The sequence below is a fragment of the Geotrypetes seraphini genome, chromosome 7 (genome assembly GCF_902459505.1).
Source record: "Geotrypetes seraphini chromosome 7, aGeoSer1.1, whole genome shotgun sequence".
NCBI lineage: Eukaryota > Metazoa > Chordata > Amphibia > Gymnophiona > Dermophiidae > Geotrypetes > Geotrypetes seraphini.
This window is the reverse complement of record NC_047090.1, coordinates 136771778-136789511: the sequence shown is the minus strand read 5'-3', so window position 1 is coordinate 136789511 and position 17734 is coordinate 136771778. Positions and strand designations below refer to the sequence as shown.

At 40.7% G+C, this 17734-nt stretch overlaps 1 protein-coding gene across 1 annotated transcript in view; it reads left to right on the top strand.

Moving 5' to 3' along the window:
* The window catches only part of ERO1A (endoplasmic reticulum oxidoreductase 1 alpha), a 115030-nt gene that overhangs the window by 23971 nt on the left and 73325 nt on the right, over window positions 1-17734 (top strand). The window contains exon 3 of the mRNA XM_033952406.1: window positions 14443-14526. Coding sequence (XP_033808297.1) covers window positions 14443-14526 — 84 coding nt within the window. The remainder of the gene's footprint in view (window positions 1-14442; window positions 14527-17734) is intronic.

Sequence of the window (17734 nt, the reverse complement as noted above, 5' to 3'; positions counted from 1 at the left end):
AACAAACATAACCAAAGTGATGTGCTTTTAAAAGGTTTTGTTTCTCTATGTGTGCCTTTTACTTCATAGTCCCAGTCCCCCCGACCCAGGTTTCGTATCTTCGTCAGGGAGGGACATTGATACTAGAGAAAATAAATTAAAACAATAAACAACTTAATTAACTCAACTAACGTTAATTGATCTGAAATAGAATCTTAAAGATTACTAGTAATCTTGCAATAAAGAATATTATGTAAATATTATAAAAATAGTATCAGTAAATCTACATACCAAATGTTGGCTCACTGTAACTAGACCAGACCGCAAAGCACATACACTTGAGGATCTTCAATATACGGTGTTATTACACATTGAACATTTTCAAGGAGACCTCTCTAAATTACTTATTCAAAAGGAACAGCGGTTCATCTATAATTGGCACACCCTTACCCCTGATGGACTAAATTCAGAGATTGACTGGCTACTATTATAACACAACGGAGAGTGTCTTGTCATTTTCTGTTTGATTTCATTTCCGGCAGGGCTTAATTCAATAAGTTCCGGTTCTTTAGCCTATAAAAGCAGAGCGTTGGTCTCTGGTGATTAGCTTGCCCTCCTTTGCGGTCTGGTCTAGTTACAGTGAGCCAACATTTGGTATGTAGATTTACTGATACTATTTTTATAATATTTACATAATATTCTTTATTGCAAGATTACTAGTAATCTTTAAGATTCTATTTCAGATCAATTAACGTTAGTTGAGTTAATTAAGTTGTTTATTGTTTTAATTTATTTTCTCTAGTATCAATGTCCCTCCCTGACGAAGATACGAAACCTGGGTCGGGGGGACTGGGACTATGAAGTAAAAGGCACACATAGAGAAACAAAACCTTTTAAAAGCACATCACTTTGGTTATGTTTGTTTGAACGAGGATTAACACCACCGATTACCATCTGTCAGAGATAAGTACATCATTTATATCAATCTACTCATACTGAGATTGTGGATAATATTATTCAGGTGGTCGAGGGACAGTGAAGGCAATGATGGTCCCTTTGTTAACCTCGTTTTGGTGATAACACTTAAAACACTGGTTATAAGGTCTGAGCACTTCACATTTAATTTAAATTTATTTATTATTTAGTATTTTTGTATAAGAGCTGTGATCAATGAAACCATTATAGATTGTCATCACAGAATATATCTTTATTCCTCCAGCAATTTATCTATCAACATAATTTGACAAACATAATCAAACAACAACCAACACAGAAGTACATAAATGTCTTGTGCAACAGCAAACAAACAAAAAAGCAAAAAAAACAACAAAAAAAGAAAAAATAGCTCTATTCAGTGTGATGAAATATATTGTACATATCTTAAAACAGTTCAAGATCATACGAGTAAAATCTGGAAACAAGGATCATGAGTGAAATCCAAAATGGCAGATGAAACTTCTGAGTTCGCAGTTCAAGGTTCAAAGTGCAAAATGCAGAATCACGTGAAAAAGAGTCTGTGCAACCAGAGCATAACATCATAGTAAACGAAACAGTATAAAGTACAAAGCCAATGCTGGTAAACCCTCCACAAAAGTGGTGAAAGAAAACCTTCACATGAACGTAAGATGGAACAAAAGCAAAACAGCAAAATTTCTTCTCCTTTTCTTCTTCTCTCCTCCTTAACACAGGCCGTGTTTCGAGACTTTCTTTATCAAAAGGAAGAATGTAAGCAGGCAGGAAGTCGGAGCAAGGTCTGTCAAAAACTGAACTTGCCGTAGCCATGCTATACTGTTTCGTTTGCTATGATGTTTTGCTCTGGTTTGTGACAGGGATTCGGCTAGGCCTAATAAAGCCAAGGGAAAAGCTCCTGTAAGTATCACTAAAGTTCCAGTGACTAAGTGGAAGAAACATCCTGGGTATAGTGGAAATCCTGTGCACAATGTCAAGAGTGAGCCTGCCCCTTTAAAAGTTCACAGAGCTCAGGCAGGAACTAGAAGGACAGGGCTCTTTAAGAATTTAGCTGACTCTGCTGTTAGGGGGCGTGGTTGCTGGCCGAGTCTCCCTTTTTCTGAGCTTCCCTTGTCAGAAGGAGAGGAGAGGCAGCTGGGACTGGAAGCTGAGGAAAAGCTGAGAAGGAAGTCAGCTAGAGCAGCTAACTTATGGCCAGGACAGGAAGATTCTCGCAAGGATTGGGAAATGGAAAATCCTGAAGTACAGTCTGAGGTTTGTGATATGGACTGTCTAGAGAACAATGTTATGCCTCAGGGGGAAGAGCACCCCATGGAATGGGAGTAGGTTTGGGAAAGCCTGAATTTTCTTTTCCTTTGTGAAGGGTTTTTTTTCTTTTTGGAGTTTTGTGTTTTGAAAGTATTTTTGTACACTGTTTTGAACCTGTGCTGGGAGCTACTGAATTTACCTTGATCTTCTATGATTGGAAAGAGTGGCAACACCTGTAGGAGAACCGGCCTCTCTGCTCCTACTAAGGGGAATTGCTGTTCAAGGTTACCACAAACATAATTAGTGCCAATACTGTTAAAAGCCTTATATCCTAAAACTATTACCAGAGGCATGAACTGTTCTATCTTACCTTGAAGGTGGCATATAGGATGAACTGTGTTTTGTGTTGTTATTGTTTTGAACCTATCTTTGAAAGCACAGCCGGTGCTGGGATTAGAACTGGTGTGTATGAGGAAAGAAGCAGCAGAAAAAACTGGAACGTTTGGCTTTTGTATTGATGCCAAATTTTGACCTTTTTGTTTGGAACTTTCATTGATGTTCAATAAAAGTGTAATATTTGGACAAACCAGGCCATTTTGGTGTGCAATTTATGGGAGACACCAGGCAAGCTGTGTTCCACCACCTTTATGCTCGCGCCAAGACTAGGATTCTGCGGAGCTACTAGGCCTCGCCAGGATCCCGGTCCCACAGGCTGCACATAGACTCTTTTTCACGTGATTCTGCATTTTTGCACTTTGAACCTTGAACTGCGAACTCAGAAGTTTCATCTGCCATTTTGGATTTCACTCATGATCCTTGTTTCCAGATTTTACTCGTATGATAAGTACAATATAGTTCATCACAGAGTGGGACTTGGAGTAATCATCCGGGAAGATGGAGAAAGCTTCAGCAAAGGCTAGACAAATGCTGGGTTGCATCAGAAGGAGCTTTATTAGCCGAAAGCCTGAAGTTATACTACCGTTATACAGATCCATGGTGAGACCTCACCTGGAGTACTGTGTTCAGTTTTGGAGGCCACATTATCAAAAGGATGTGAAGAGAATGGAGTTGATTCAGCGAATGGCCAACAGTATGGTCTCAGGACTTATAGATCTCCCATATGAAGAACGTTTGAGCAGGCTGCGCTTATATTCTCTCGAAGAGCGCAGAGAAAGGGGGGACATGATAGAAACATTCAAATACATCACGGGCCGCATTGATGTGGAGGAAGAAATCTTTTTTTCTTGGAGATTTGCACATATTGCGCATGCTCAAGGACTTCTAATTCTCCCTCTCGCTGAGAATCTTGGCGAGAGGGAGAATTAGAAGTCCTTGAGCATGCGAAGATGCATGCTCAAGGCAGGAAGGCAGAAGCCGGAAGATCTTCTAGGCACACGATCTGTGCCTGTGCTAGATTGGGGGGGGGTAAGTTGTTTGGGTGAGGGGGCCGGTTCGTGTGCGGGGGGGGTTGCCGGTTGGAGCGAGGGGGCCTTTGTGAGCGGGGGGGGAGCGTGCTGGTTATCGGGGGGAGGGGGTGCTCGCAAATCGAGTCAACACTCTGTTTACAAGTCAAAAGTTTGAGTGTTTTGCTCGTCTTGCAAAAACACTCGCAAACCGGGTTACTCGCAAACTGAGGTTTGACTGTATTTCCGTTTTGATTATGAGCCCCATACTGTTTAGACTCTCTCAAAGTACGTAGACCATTATTGAGATGGCTTGGGGAAATGCATTGCTTATTCTTAGGAAAAGCAGCTTTAAAATCTGTTTTACTACTTGGGACCTGAATTGGCCACTGTTGGAAACAGAATACTGAGCTTGATGGACCTTTGGTCTGTCCCAGTATGGCAATTCTTATGTGCTTATAACTGACTTGCAGAAACCTGTAAAATATGTAAGGGCAAATGATGATTAGTTATCAACACCCTTTCTCTCTATCCCCAATGCTGTCATCTCCAGCATTTGTATCCCCATGCCTTCCTTGAGCCAACTTCACTACTATCATCCTTCCCCCTCACCTCCCTCTGCTATAGTGTCCCTCCTAAGGCAACAGGCAATTTCAACATCACTACTACGCACATTAAAACCATTCTTTAATTTTGCATCATTTAGACTGTTGGTCCATTCGCTGATCCTGAGCTCACTGGATTACTGCAACATAATCTACCTGGGATCACACAAAAAAACCATCAAGAAACTCAGGCTAATCCAGAATGCGGCCATTCGATTAATCTTTGGCCTGAAAAAATCTGAACACATCACCCTATATTACAAGAAACTTCACTGGCTACCCATCGAGGCCAGAATATTCTTCAAATTCAGCTGCCTCTGCTACAAGACTCTCCTCAGCACCGCTCCCACCTACCTCCTGAAACACTTCATCCTATAGGACAAAATCCACTTCCCACGAAGAACACTCCTGTTTACATTCCCCTCCCCAAAGGATGCTGCTTCAAAAGATTTTTCAACAGGACTCTCGCCTTCCAAGCAGGGCTATGTAACAACACCCTGAGCGACCTAATCCTAAATTCACTAACGTACCACACATTCAGAAAATCACTAAAAACACACTTGTTTGCTAAATTTGTCTGATCCTCCAAAATTGTTCCAACACCTACCTCTTCTTACACGTTCCCCCTCCCACCCCCCTATGCTGTCCAACCACATAACTGCCCACTTACCCCCTTCCCAATTCCAACCGATGTTAACTCGCTGTTATCAGTACTTCTTATTGTACACCATCTGTGATGTGTTGGGGGCAAGAATTTGTTGAGATGAAAAATGCCCTTAAATTATACCAGTTCTCAGAGGGGAAGTGTGTATGCTTTCCTTTTCATAGTTATCCCATGGGTAGGTTCGCAAGCACATTCCACCTGCTATTTAGTTTTAGTGCACATAAATTATCCAGCTTACGAGTATTTTATATGCATATATGTGTGTTCTATAAAATATGCACTTAAATACTTAAGTTATGTGCATAAAGTTTATACACATATTGGAAAGGCAGTTGTATAAAAGCATAAGCATATTTCTAGGTGTAAAATATTTACTCATGGAAATGCATTTTAAATTACCCTCAAAGTATCTTAAATCCAGTTCTTTATCTTAGACATAATTTTGGCCTTATCTTGGATTGACTTTTGACAAGTGATATGTAGGTTTGGTTTTATTTATTCACTTGATATACCGCTTAACATAAAATATTAAAGCAGTTTACAATAAATTGTAACATATCTTATTATATCTTATAAAACAATTAAAAAAAAAAAAAAGGAAAATATTATTAATTGATAGAAAACAAAATGTACAGTTGCCAAAAAATGGCCTCCTCACTAGCTGGCTCTGAAGAGGAAGTTCTAAAAGAGCTTAGTTCCTGCTAACATTTATCACGTAGTAGGAAGGATGGACAAGAGGAAGAGAAATCTGTGAAAAGCAACTGGGCAGGAAAAACTGTAGGTGCCTGTTGCATCCAGTTTATAACAGCATCATATGTTCTTATGTGCCTTTTAAAATTACCCCAGGGAAAGTGGGCACACACATTTAGAAGTGCTCTACATAAAGGCCAGACTTTTGGCTACTCTTGTCTATTCTCCAGCCCTGGGAACAGCTATGTGTATTTCAAGTGAAAATGGGTGTTGTGTTTATGTGCCTACTTTTTTACACATATATGCTCCTGGCCAGCTTTGTATTTAAATGCATAATATGCTTTTCTATATGCTTACATCCATTATAAAATGACCTCAATTATAAAAAGCAATTCTGGGTTATGTGAAATCAAGCTTTACTTGAACCAACACCAGTGTTCTCTCTAGAAACTTTTTCGCGGAAACAAAGTAGGCAGGACCCGGCAACGAGGAAGGCCTGAAGCAAGTAAAAGCATGCTGGCAATAAAAAAAAAAAAAACAGGCGTCAAACAAAATTTTCAGCGGAGAGTCAGCCTGGGAAGGAGCATCGGCGGAAGCAGAAGGATTCGCTGAGCGGTCATCTAAATTAGCTGGGCGGTGCGCCCGGCTAAAAGGCCCTGGGGAGAACACTGCAACACCATTATGATGGTGCGTAAAACTGACAGGAAATTTTACTGCAGCAGCTTGTTCAGGAATCAACAATAGGCAAAACAATTCTAGACCTAGTCCTTAGTGGAGCGAATGAATTGGTGCAGGAGGTAATGGTGCTGGAAGAAGAAGCAGTTCATAGGCCTACTTCTTCTCTTCCTTCTGCACAGTTCACTTTATTTTCTTTTCTTTATTAATTTCCAGGTACTTTAGTTAGATTGTGAGCCTTCGGGACAGTAAGGGAATTTTTTAAGTACCTTCTTACTTCTCATTTATAATCTTAATGTATATTTTCTTCAAACCGCTTAGAACCTAACGGATGTAGCGGTATATAAGAAATAAATTACATTACATTACATTCACATGTCCACAGGTAGCAGCTGACCCAGAAGCATTCCCTCTGACAGCAGCTGACCCAGAAGCATTCCCTCTGACAGCAGCTGACCCAGAAGCATTCCCTCTGACATTAGAGGGAACGCTTCTGGGTCAGCCTGTGCCTGTGGATTTCTACGAGAACATTTTATAGCCAGCAAGGAGGAGGACGAGAAGGAGTAGACCTATGTGGAGGGGTGCAAAAAAACAATGGGAGGAGGGCATGAAGAGGGAGAAGGCCACCTGAGGGCACATACTGAGGGAGAAGGCCCCCTGCGAGAGGCCTCATGTTCTGATGCAGTAGGCCTACGTGGAAAGGTACAAAAAAAACAAAAACGTGGAGCATAGAGGTACTTGTAATAGGTAGGGTGACAATTGGTAGGATTTTCCTATGAATTGTCTTCCTACCAGTTGTCTGGATCCCTGAACACAATCATCTGGGGGTATCTCCTGTTGGGCCTTCCCTGCCCCTTCTTTCCACCTGCAACATAGCTTCCACCACCACAAGTGCATCGACTACATCCTTCACCCATCATCACAGATGTGCCTCATTATCCCCACAAACACCACTGTGCACCTATCACACATAGTGACCCCACCCCCAACAGAGGATACCCAGGCACTCACTCTCCCTCCCCAGCACATGTTCCTCAGACACACACAGTAACAGCAGTACTCTGCCACCCCATCCCCTACACATGTTCCAGACACACACTTGACACAGCATTCACGCTCCAGTTTCTAGCACAGAGTTCAGACACAGACATCACAGCAACACAGGGCATGGTGACTGGGAGTGGAATCTTGGGTGAGATACAAGAAGCAGGTAGGGATGGAGGAAGGGGGTGGTGGGTGTCTGGCAGGTATGGTTGTGGGGTGGGAGAGGTGGCAAGCAGAGGAGCAGGGCTAAATAGTTGAGGGATCAGACAGGGACACACAGATAGTTATTACAGCACTCATCAACTTTCCAGTAGTTTAGATAAACGCACGCTTCTTGCTCTGCAATATCCAACACAACCAAATCAATAGTGGGTCAAAAGACGATTTTATTCCTTACCACCTTCCGTTTTAAAGCAAGTTTCAAGTTTATTGGTTTCTTTATATACCGTTTATCATATATATATCAAACGGTTTACAATAAAATGCTTTATATAAATAAAAACAATATTATCAAAAATTAAAAAGGATTTCATAAACAGTACATAAACTTCATTTCCCCCCCAGTTAGAGGATGTAAACTGAAAAAACACCATGAACACCTTCTCTCACATCAGGCAGCATTATGGGGTAAAGATCTAGAACAATTGCTTTTGCCCACTACTTATGAGGAATTCAGGAAGCGCCTAAAAACATATCTGTTCCTGAAATATCTAGACAGCTGACCCGTACATCTCTTTCTCCTCAATACGGTTCTCTTGACCTATTAACCACTTTCCTTCACCTCTTAAGTTCAATCAATTTGTACCTTCTTTTAATCTTTTGTAAACTGCATAGAACTTCACGGTACTGCGGTATATAAACTTATTATTAATTTTTTTTAAAAATAATTCTTTATTCATTTTCAAATTTGACAAGTGCACAAAATAATATAATTCAACAAGTTATTACACAATAGCATTTTGATATCTACTACATAAAAATCTAATGATACATTTAACCCCCCCTACCTCCCAACCTTCATCTATATTTTCTTTTTTTTTTTTAAGTTCAATTTGTTTATTGAATAATTAAGAAAAGGAAAAGAATGAAATACATCATGTAACATGGAAGAAGACACAGGTTACAGAAATTGGCAGAAAATATCATAATGATACAGGATATATATTTCCAAGAGAGTTATACAGATTATATAATTATCACATTTTTAGAGTGATTGTAAGTAGTTGTCAATGGGAGTCCAGGTATCACTAAGCGAAATTGAAGGGTTAGCCTTCATCTTGCTTACGGCATATTGTTCATATTTTTTATACAGGCAAACAGAGTTCCACCAAAAAGTGAAGTTTAACATAGAAGCGGATTTCCAATTTTGCAGAATATGTTGTATACCAACTGATATCAATATATCAATCAGTTTAGGTGTACATTTAGAGTTAATAAAGCAAGGATGGAGAGATCTCATTATTATGATGTCAAAAGACAGATCAGCAGTGCAATTGGCAATAGAGCTAATAAATGGCCAAATTTGTAGCCAAAAAGGTAGAATCTTAGAACAATTATATAACATATGTGTTAAGGTACCTGGGCATTGAGAACAATGCCAGCATAGGTCATCAATTCTTAATTGTGCCAGTTTCATTCTACTCGGAGTCCACACAACTCTTCTCATCAGGAAATACAGAGACTGTGTTATATTTGCTGAGAGAAGAGGTCTATTCACCTTTGTCCAGAACTTAACCCAATCCTCGTCAGAGAATTGTAAATTAAGATCTACTGACCATTTATGTTGGAGATCTATATCAGATGAGGGTCTTCCGCATTGTAAAATATTATAAAAGTATGATATAGCTTTTCCTTGTGTCATAATCAATGAACTCCATTTTTCGATACATGAAGTGGTCGAGTATTGTATAGAAGAGAGTATGGAAGACAGCAGCGTCCACTGAGCTTGTTTACCATTCAGGGTTGGATACAGTGCAGTGAGTTCTGAGTAAGTAAATATTTTGGTATGGTGAAAGAGCTGTTGAACTTGCCAAATACCTAGTTTACTCCAGGATTTCCAATTGATAGCTCTTTTCTTATGTTTAATGACTGGGTTATTCCAGAGGGCCATATTTTTCCGTGTAAAGATGGAATGAGTAGCTTTGCGATCTAGTAAACGGAGTGCAGTGATAGTGGCTGGGAAAAGTGAGAAGGATTTTAATTTGGGAGGAGGAGACATTGTGGGAATAATATTAATAGGAATTGGAGCGCAGATTGAGAGTTCTAATTCTAGCCAAGAAGGCAGGGGGGTAAGACTTTGAGAGTGAGTATATGTGATCCATTGTGATCCATATTTAGCGAATGATGCAATTTGATATTTGCGAAAGTCAGGAATGTTCATTCCTCCATACTTCCTGGGAGCTTTTAGTTGGTTTAGAGCTATTCTGGGTTTTTTGTTTCCCCATATAAATTCAGTCATTCGTTTATCAAGCCATTTGTAGAATGAGGGTTTGCCTAAATAGGGAAGCATAATTAAGATATAAGTAATTTGTGGAGCTAAGGTCATTTTGAGGGAAGATATGCGCCCCATCCAGGACAGATAGAGAGGTTTCCACTTAGAGATGGAAGCAATAACTAGTTCTTTTAGTTTGGTTATATTTGTGTCCATAATAGTGTCCCTGTCTTTGTGTATATAAATACCCAAGTATTTGATAGGAGAGGAGGACCATGCAAATGGAAAGGAAGATAGTTCCGGTTGGGATATCTGATTATTGAGGGGAATTATAACAGATTTCTCCCAGTTTACTCTGTAACCAGAGTACATGGAATAAGTATCCGTAAGCTGTATGAAGGAAGGGAGAGAAGTGATCGGATTTCTAACAAAAAGCATTATATCGTCCGCATATGCCGCAACTTTGAGTTCTCTCGTATCAAGGGGAATTCCTTGCAATGCAGAAGTTTGTTTAATTGCTAAGAGGAGAGGTTCTAGGGACAAATTGAAAAGAAGCGGGGAAAGAGGGCAGCCCTGTCTAGTACCCCTTGCTAATGTAATTGGTGAAGAAAGAAATCCATTTAGAAGAATCTTAGATACCGGGTTCCAGTAAAGAGCTCTTATCCATGCAATGAAAGACTCACCCAAATTAAACCATCTCAGAACCTGCAACAAGAATCGCCATTCTACTCTATCGAAGGCTTTTTCAGCATCAATAGCAAGTCCTATTACAGGTTCCGAGACAGTCTTGGCGTAGTCATTGACAGAGTGAAAAATGCGTAGGTTATCTCCGATATATCTATGTTTAATAAACCCCATTTGATCAGGTGAAACTAAATAGTCTATTACATTATTAAGCCTGATGGATAGGATTTTTGCTAAAATTTTATAATCAGAATTAAGCAATGAAATTGGTCTATAGTTTTTAGGTAGTGTGCTGTCTCTGCCAGGTTTAGGAAATATCACTATGTGGGCCTCTGAAAGGTTTCTTTGGAGATCAGGGAATTTTTGGATGAAATTAAAGTAAGCCAATAGGTGGGGAGAAAGGATTGAGGAAAATATCTTATAAAATTCACTAGTTATGCCATCAGGGCCTGGCGATTTATTGGTGGCGAGGGTTTTGATAATATTTTGGATTTCCTGGATTGTCAAAGGTTCGTCCAAGATTCTTCTAAGATTGGAGGATAGTTCCGGATGATTAATGGAGTTAAGATAAGTTGAAATGTCATCAGTAGTGGAGGAAGATTCTGATTTAAACAAGTTAAGATAGAAATTCTCAAATTCAGTTGCTATTGATTGCTTATCAGAAGTTAGGGTACCTTTCGCTGTAGTAATATGCGTGATATGAGATTTTTTTTTATTTTTCCCTTTAAGATATTGAGCTAAAGCACGACCCATTTTATTGCCTCCGATATAGTGTCCAGATTTTATCAGGAAGATATCCTGATTAGCTAGTTTAGATGCTAAAGAATTGTATTCATATTTCAGCTTTATAAGTTGAGAATGTAAAATGGTGTTAGACAAATCAGAAATATATTGCAATTCTAGCCTTTTGATGTCAGCTTCCAATGAAGTGAGACAGAGGTTCGATTGTTTTTTTTCCCAAGCCATTAGACTGATTATTTGTCCTCTCAGTGTAGCTTTATATGCTTCCCAGAGCGTGGTAGGAGAAATATCAGGTGATGCATTATGTTGGAAAAATTCCTCAGTGAATGTGTGAAGTTTTTGAATAGCAGCTTCATCCGTTAAGATGAAATTATTTAATCTCCAGCTAGGAGAGGATTTACTTGGACTTTTTAGGTCAATATATATAGAGACAGGGGCGTGGTCTGAAAGGAGAATGGGGTGTATGGAGGCCTGAGTTACATCCGATGCTAAGGAAGAAGAGAGTAGAAAATAATCTAATCTCGTATATGAATTATGAGGAGCTGAGAAATGCGTGTAATCTCTTTGTGTAGGGTTTAAGAGTCTCCATGGGTCTATTAAAGTAAAGTTGAGAATCAATGAGTTAATTTCTGTTAAAGTTCTAGTTTTTGAAGGTCTGCATGATGAGGTTCTGTCCAAGATATAATCTAGTGGTTGGTTGTGGTCCCCACCAATGATGAGTGGGTATTGTGAGAAAGGTAATAGAACAGTTTGAAGAGAGCGGTAGAACTCCGGGGAGTCAGAGACAGGAGCATAGACATTCAGCAATGTGAATCGGAGATCATATAGTGAGACATGCAGCAAACACCAGCGGCCCTCTAAATCTGTACTTTGTGAAAGTATCACTATAGGTAGAGAGGATTTAACATATGTGGAAACCCCATTCTTTTTTTTAAGTGCTGGAGAAAATACTGGAGCATTATAGCCCTGCAATGTGGTTTTCAAATTGTCAGAATGGGAGAGGTGGGTTTCCTGAATGAAAATAATATCAGGGTTCAGGGATCTTATATAGTTTGACACTCTTTTCCGCTTAATACAGTGGTTAAGACCATTGACATTGAAAGTTAGTATGTGCAGACTAGTCATTTAAAAACAATAATGTGATTATTATAACGATAGTATAATGTGGTTTTGTTTAACATGAGAAGTATTAATGCATATAGTCTCAAGGAGAAAAGCCAATCTTGAACCTGAATATAACAACAAAATGCCATACCTATGAGAGGCAAACAGTGCCAGAGGAATGACAAGTGAAAGAAGAAAGAGGAAAATGGGAGGGTTTGAAACTCCATGAGCTGCCTGGTGCAGACTCCTCTCCACGGTGCACATGCAAGAAAGGTTAATGGTTATAACACGCATAAACAGTAACATGTACCATAAACATAATAATGAATGGAAGATCAACACATCTGAGTCAGTGCATCTTAATAGTTTCAATATATAGCTGTAAATCAACCGGATTCATGTAAGTTACAGTTTTGTTATTGTGAGTAACAAGCATCTTCGCTGGGTAGAGCAAGCCGAATCGGGCTCCTATGTCTTTCAGATCCTGACGCAATTGTAGAAAAGATTTCCTTCTAGCCGCAGTGGTTTTCGCCAAATCAGGCACGAAAAGGATTTTCTTGCCTTGATAAAGAATCTGCTTCTTTTCTTTTGCTGTAGTCAGGATCTGCAAAGTGTGTTTGTAGCGTAGAAGTTTGGCGACAATAGGTCGTGGCATTTTTTGATTAGGAGAAGGCCTGGATGGAACCCGATGAGCGCGTTCCAATTCCAATGGAGGATCAAAAGTTATACCCAGTAATGAAGGAATCAGGGTATGCAAGAAGGTGATGGTATCCGATCCTTCAGAGGATTCAGGGATTCCAAGGATTCGAATATTTCCTCTTCGGCTTCTGTTAGCCAAATCTTCCAGTTCCGCTTGTAGTGTGGCAATATCTTTGTTATGTTGCGGTATGAGCGCAATGCCTTTTTCGTGGCAAGTTTTGAAATTCTCCAGAGCGTCGATTCTGTGTCGGACATCAGTAAACTGTGCATTTAGCGCTTCAATCTCCGTTTTAATTAGTTGGGATTCTTCAACTTGTTGGGACATGAGATTTTTAAATGCCCGCATTTCATTCAGAATAAGGTCAAGTTGTGACTCAACAGAGTTCGGCGGTAGTTTAACGGGCGATGCTGCCTCGTGTTTAGGCCTCTTGCCGCTGGTGGGTCCCGTGCCGGATTGCTCAGGTTTCGGAGGTTTATTTGTAGACATGATGTACAGCTAAATGCCTGATATATATCGAGCGTATTAGCAGAGGTTCAAATCTCGAAGCGTGTTAGAGAGGTTATCGTTTTCACGCACCGTTTTGGGGAGAGTTCAGTCGGCACGTCTGGCAGCCATGATCGTCAAGCCACGCCCCTCCTTCATCTATATTTTCAATCAGAATATACACATATTATAGAACATATTGTAACATATTATGTAAGATTGTTCCCAACACCCTCCCCCCTTTGGTGTGCCAAAAGAAGAAAAAGAAAAGAAGTGATGCCGCCCATGTTATGCCTATGGCATGTCCATTCACGGTACTGCGGTATATAAACTGTTGTTATTATTATTATTCAGACTTCTTGATTTTGGTGATTGGTACCATGAGTTGTCGTCTGTTGTTTTTATTTATTAAAAAATTTATATACCGCATAAAACTATGCGGTTAACATATTGATTAAAAACATAATATACTGATCGCCCTTTAGTCGCATGGATATGAACAAACAATAGACATATCAATAAAACATTCAGCAATAAAACTGTAAAGTTAAAACCTAGATATTTGTTGGCAGTATATCTTACAGGAAAAACAAAGCATTAACAAAGAGCTGCATTTTCAACATTTTCTTAAAATTGATCTTTCCAACACAAAATCACAGTATGTTTGTTTTTTTAGGGGGAGATTGATTATATGCTTTGGAAGTTTTGCAACCACATGTGCATCCACCTCTGTGCTATGTCATTTGGACGTAAAAAAAAATAAAAATTAAATCGTGGGGTATTAGTATGGGGCACAGATGGGGGGAGTGGGTGGGAGGAAAACCAAGGAAGCTGTTATATATGTTGAACGTTCTTGGAGGATTTTCTACTATGTTCTTAGTTGGGAGGGGGGGGTTTGTTGGTTTTTTGTTTTGGTTTTTTTTTTGGTCCAACAATAAAAAGATTTAAACAACTTTTCTTTTTTTTTTTAAATAAGCCCCTTAGTGAGAGAGTGCCATTGTAATGCTCTTGTATCTTTGCAGGCAAACTTAAAGAAGCCTTGCCCTTTCTGGGATGTTATCAGCCACTGTGGAATAAAAGACTGCGCTGTGAAGCCATGCCAAACGGTACGCATGAATGCAATTTTTTTCCCCTTATATTGCACTTTTAGATATTTTGTAAAAGGAGTGTGGCACTGGTAGAAACAGCTATTGCTCATTATTTTTTTATGAAGTACTGGTAGCCCCAAAATATTGACTGGTAGTATTAATTTTACCTGATGCCAATTTGGGAATGTTAGTCTTCTTACACTTTTGGTATTAGTCATTAAATAAAACAGCTGTAAAGGTTACTGAATTCGGTATGAGCTCTGCTGAATTAGTTTGACTACATGCAAATACTTTAGCTTCAGATGTGTGCTGCAAAGCTAGGCTCCAATGTTGTTAAATTACCACATAGTGCGGAGAGGGTATAGCTTCCTTCACTACTACTATTTATTATTTCCCTAGCAACAGCAGCAGATGAATCCAGAAACCAATGGGATAGCTCACATCTACCAGCAGGCGGAGATAGAGAAACTGATTAACAGGTGGTCCTATTGGCTGGCACTCCTCCTGTCTCATCAGTAATCTCTATCTCCCAGCAGGAAAAGGTCGCTATTCAACTAGCTCCTGAATTCTGGCTGTGGCTGGAACTTTATTTTCTCCTGTTGAGGTTTCTCTTCAGTGAGACAGGGGTGTCCGGCTGAACGGTGCTGGCTATAGAGGTTACACTTGGGCCCCCCCTTGTCCCTGCCTCACCCTCCCTCCATTGCTAGAGGGTCTGACTGAATCTCAAATTTTTTCTTCTTTCCCTTCTCTGTAAAAAAAAAAAAAAAAAGAGACCACAGTTGTTACATTCTGCCATGATTTTGCTGCAAACTGGCTTCAACCGGCCCTAACAACAAGCTGTGAGTATGTCTGGCTTTTACAGTTGTTTAAACTTCAGGTTCTGTTTGGGAGTCTTAGTACTGTGGGTTCGGTCATCATACATTTAAGGTATGGATATTTTATTGAGGCTAAGTTTTATGACTAGAAATCCATGGAGGGAGCCGGGATTTCCCGCCCTTTGCATGCACGCGCTTTGTTTCCTTTTTGGTTACAGCGCAGCAGTAGCGATGCGATTTCATGCTCGTACTTGTTCTCATTGTTGGGTTTCAGTGCAGCAATAGTCCTGTTTATTCTGAGGCTCTCTTTCATCAGTGTTTGTCACGGCCATGTGCAGCTGATTGTGCAGGTGCCGGTTTATAGCAGCGCGCATGACATGGGATATGTTTTTTCCGGCGCTGTGGGCCGTTCTTCTGGTTATTCCCCAAGTCTGATTTCTTTCTATGCAAGCCGCGGCAGGGTAAATTTTGCAGGGCTCGAATCCAACTATGTTTCTAGGAGCGTTGATGCAGCGGCCACGTGTCAGCGAGAATCAGGCGTGCGCATGGGTCTCCGGTGATGGCGGGAGAGCTGCAGCGTTCCGGTAGTTTGTTTCCAACTGACTTTGGTCAGGGTATGCCGGGGCTTCTCTCCTTTCTGGTTCAGACAAGTTGTATGTGTTTCACCAGCTTTGGGACAAGCTTGGGCAGCTTTATATGTCTATGTCTGTGTTCCTGCTGTACTCCCTTGAAGGAAGCTGCTTGTTTAATCGGACTCTGGGGTTAGCACTCAAGGGGTTTACCAGAGAGACTCTGACCTGTGCTAGGTCACCCAGTCTCGGTTTGTCTCCAGACTGGGGGCGACATAAGGCAACTCACGGCACAGTGAGATCAGCAGTAAGATAGTGCCCTGTATTTCACACAGGTATCTCATTGTCTCTCTTGGGGGTCCCTGCAGATTGAGCCTTTGTCTATTGGTAACTGTCCTTGTTTGGGCCTCTGTGCTGAGCTGCATGTGTCTAGTAGTGGCACAGGATATTTATGCCTAAAGGTAGTACAAGTAGTTTCCAAGTTCAGGCTGTCTCTATGGGCATAATGACACTGCACATATTCCTGCGGCCAGGACTCTCTTTCTCTATTTCTGAGGGGGCCTGGACTTCAGATTTCCATGCTTATCACGCTGGTTTCTCCTGTCACCATTTTCTCATGGCACATGCTAGACGGGCCCCCCAACCAGACAGAAAGGGCTGTACAACTCCTTTTAACCAGGAGCCAGTTACCTATTCTATCAAACCCATGGAGGATCACGCACTATGTGGCTGTTAGCCTCATCCCTGAAGTTCTCATTAATGATGTGAGCTTTGTCTGATACCTGTAAGGATGCTGTTGTTTTCCATGGGGCGGTAGATGCCGCATCTTGATTGAGTCTAGTACGTATTCACTTTAAAGGACATACGTATTTTGCTCATGTTGCATGGGGTTAGTACTGTTTTCATGGTTCCAGTATATTCCTCTTTACATTGTGAACCTTGATTTTTCCTAGGAGAATCTTCTTGCAGATCCTACAGTCTTATTCTGCCATTCCCTGACCTTCTGCACTTCATTCTGAGGGGATCTTGACTTCTTCCAATGACTCTTCAGGCTTTCTCATGAGGGAGAAGACACTATAATGTCAGGTCAGAGGGCTGTGAAGATTTTTCAGGATGCTTGCATCTTTGCATTCTCCTCAGGTTTTCCAGTTCGTTCTTGGAGTCTCTATGTTTTGTGTTTCCCTTTTCAGTGTTACTGGTCCTCAGGACGGTCCTTGTAGTTCTTCGGGAACTAAGGAACGTTGTTCCACTTACTGCATGGTGCCCGAGATAGGGGGTATTGGGCAGGCTGGATCCCATTCTGCTGAATTAGTTTCTCGGGGTTACACATTTCTGCAGACAACCTGGGAGTATATTTACATTTTCTCTATGGACTCCGAATCGGCACTTGGTTTGCCTGCCTCTCTTGGAGCGGCGCTTTCAGTTTTGGCACATGCCATTTTGCCTACCCAAGGCTTCACGAACATTTTAGGTGATGTGGGCGGTGGTACCGTTTTGGCGCTACCAGGCGATTCATCTAATTTCTTCTTGACTGCCTGCTTGATTCGGACGACTTCCAGTCGGGCCATTTGACTGACACGAAAAGGGTGATATCTTTTCCTCAGTTCTTTACACGTGCATCTTTGAATTTGCACAGCACTCTTTTCTCCTGTACTATTTATAGGTATATCGGGGTGATGTTTTTATTCATATAGGAGAGACATGTGTTTCTTTCCAGAGACTTGGGCATGGGGTCTCGGTCTCAGATTGGTATTCTTCTTCGCTTATCATGACCAAGAGTATGGGATTCTGTACAGTTTCTGGGATCCATATTGCTGACACCACTGGGGACTTCGGGTTGCT